This window comes from Penaeus vannamei, chromosome 8, assembly GCF_042767895.1.
Source record: "Penaeus vannamei isolate JL-2024 chromosome 8, ASM4276789v1, whole genome shotgun sequence".
NCBI classification, from domain to species: Eukaryota; Metazoa; Arthropoda; class Malacostraca; order Decapoda; family Penaeidae; genus Penaeus; species Penaeus vannamei.
The window spans coordinates 45001-47500 of NC_091556.1; the positions used below are offsets into that span (position 1 = coordinate 45001).

At 36.0% G+C, this 2500-nt stretch overlaps 1 protein-coding gene across 1 annotated transcript in view; it reads left to right on the plus strand.

Moving 5' to 3' along the window:
- The window catches only part of LOC113802684 (P-element somatic inhibitor), a 51514-nt gene that overhangs the window by 34186 nt on the left and 14828 nt on the right, over positions 1 to 2500 (plus strand). Inside the window, exons 10-11 of the mRNA XM_070124838.1 lie at positions 657 to 793; positions 1138 to 1287. Coding sequence (XP_069980939.1) covers positions 657 to 793; positions 1138 to 1287 — 287 coding nt within the window. The remainder of the gene's footprint in view (positions 1 to 656; positions 794 to 1137; positions 1288 to 2500) is intronic.

Consider the following 2500-nt stretch of genomic DNA (forward strand, 5'->3'; position numbering starts at 1 on the left):
CTCGACGTCCCAAGGCCATGTACAAGGCCGATTTTTGAATTTTTGCCTTAATCAAAAAATAAGAATATTTTAATGCTGAAAAAAGAAATCAAAAATAGTTCTCTATGTGAAGGTGTCCCCCCCCCCAAAAAAAAAGGAAATTCAAAATTCGGCCTTTTACATGGTTATAGGCTAGAGTTGATCTAACACAACTATTTTGGGGGGAATATTCTGTAAAGAGCTCTGATAGTTGGGGGTGCCCCCCCCCAATGGGGGAGCAAAGTTAAAATTTATATATATAACGGTGCGCAATTCTTTACTCTAAAGCATGCAAAAAGAATCAATCCGTTATCTCTGACCGATATTTTTTTATGATGTATAGAGTAGGGAAAGGTGGCCATTTTCAGGGACGGTCCCCTTAAATGTACACTGTTTAATAACCCTCCAAGAGCTTTGTGCACTCGAAACATGTTATTGTCACCCCAGCCTTCAGCCAGATTTCCTTTGACAGCATGTTTACTTCAACCGTCCCTCAAGCCAAATGATGTGATGGTCATATCACCCAGAATGGTTGATTTTATCTCTTATTAGTGACTGTGTGTGACTTACTGTGCACTTAAATTGGTTCACCAGATTAAGTAAGTTTAACTCTCCTGATTTAGAATTAATAATTCCAGGAGGTCAGCCAGACTATTCGGCACAATGGGCTGATTACTACAGAAGTATGGGAATGCATAGAGAGGCTGAAGCCATTGAACAGCAGGCCAAAGGAATGAAGGTTGGAGGCCCTGCCTCAAATGCAACACCTCAGCAGGTAGGGAAAATGAAATGGGGAGGACTTTATGGATATGGATACTACTTTCAGAAGGCTTACAGCTAGCCTTCAGCATCAATAACTCATAGTAGTTAATAAAAGTTTTGCTTCAGTTTATTGTATAATATTTTTTCATAGAAAAGAGGGATAAGTGATCTAGAACTAATAGTCAATAACAGGGTTGTTGAAGACATATTTGAAGGTTAGATTTTGGATTTCTGTAAATGTGGTTTGCTTGTACGGGAGGGAGATCATTACTCAGTGTTAATTAGTTAAACCCAAGAAATAATGTCAGGTTGGAAAAAATTACTTTCTTTTAACTTCTTGAATTATTGATGCTTTAGGGTGGAGGTGCACAGCCAGCAGCCCCAGGAGCAGCAGCAGCAGGTGGCACAGGAGCACAAGATTATTCCCAACAGTGGATAGAGTACTACCGGACACAGGGCATGCACGCAGAAGCTGATAAGATTGAGGCACAGATCAAAGCTTCTAAGGTCTGTTTACTATAGATCAAAATGTAACTGTTCTAATCTATTTGGTGTTGTGGATCTCAATATTTTGTCCTCAGGAAGAGCATCAGGAGCAAAGTATATTTCAGTTTTGGTGTTTACTATTATTATTATTATTGTTATTATTTGAGATATTGATGATTTTTGTTGTTGGTGTTGTTATTACTGTTATCATAATCATGTTGCCATTGCTATTACCATTATGTTTTGATATTATTTTTATTATTGATTTCATTATCATTGTTTTTGTTATTACTACTACTACTACTACTACTATTGTTATTATTATTACTACTACTATCATTATTATTATTATTATTATTATTATTATTTCATTATTATTGTTAGTGGTTATTGGTAATATCATTATTTTTATTATTGTATTGTTTTTTATATATTGTCCTTTTTATTGATATAATCATCATCATTATCGTTATTTTTTTATTATTATTATTATTGTTCTTGTTACTGTTAATTGTTATTATTATTAGTAGTAATAGCAGTACAGTTTACAGTGCCCTTGTTTGTGGTATTTGTCCTTAACACCCCACCCCCCCCTACCCATGGCTGTTATTTTTTCCACTGTACAAGTGATTCAAAATAATGGTATATTTGATGCATCGTTGAGTGGATCCAAGGATTTCAACTATGTCCGACTTCTTCCCACACAGTGAATATTGGGGCTATTACCCTACGACTCTTTTACATTTTTTGCTCTTCATATGAGATATTGACTTCAAAAATAAACTCCTAGAAGAACATAAAGTAAAGATAAGACAGATCTGCAGACAAAAAAAGTGCTAGAGTATATTTGCTGCAGCTTAGAGAATGTCTCGTATGCACTTCATGTATCGCACTGAACTGTGCAAGCTATCCAGGAGAACAAGAAGATAAAGAAGATATCCTAGGCTTCCCAACAAATATGCACCACTTCAGTTATTCACATAACACTGATTTGAATGGATGAAAAAATGCTTGTTTATATTGATTGAAGATCAGAACCACAGCAACATTCCATGACTTTATAGCAAAAAGCGAAAGCCCTCTATGAAGAGGGAACATGTAGAACAGACTGCAAAGAGGCTTGCTGACCTTTTCTGCTGTGTGGATGCATCACTTTGCATTCATCAGTGATGCAGACCCAAATAGGTAAAGATGTATGAAAGTTGCCTGAGATGTCAGAAAATGTTTTTGCTGT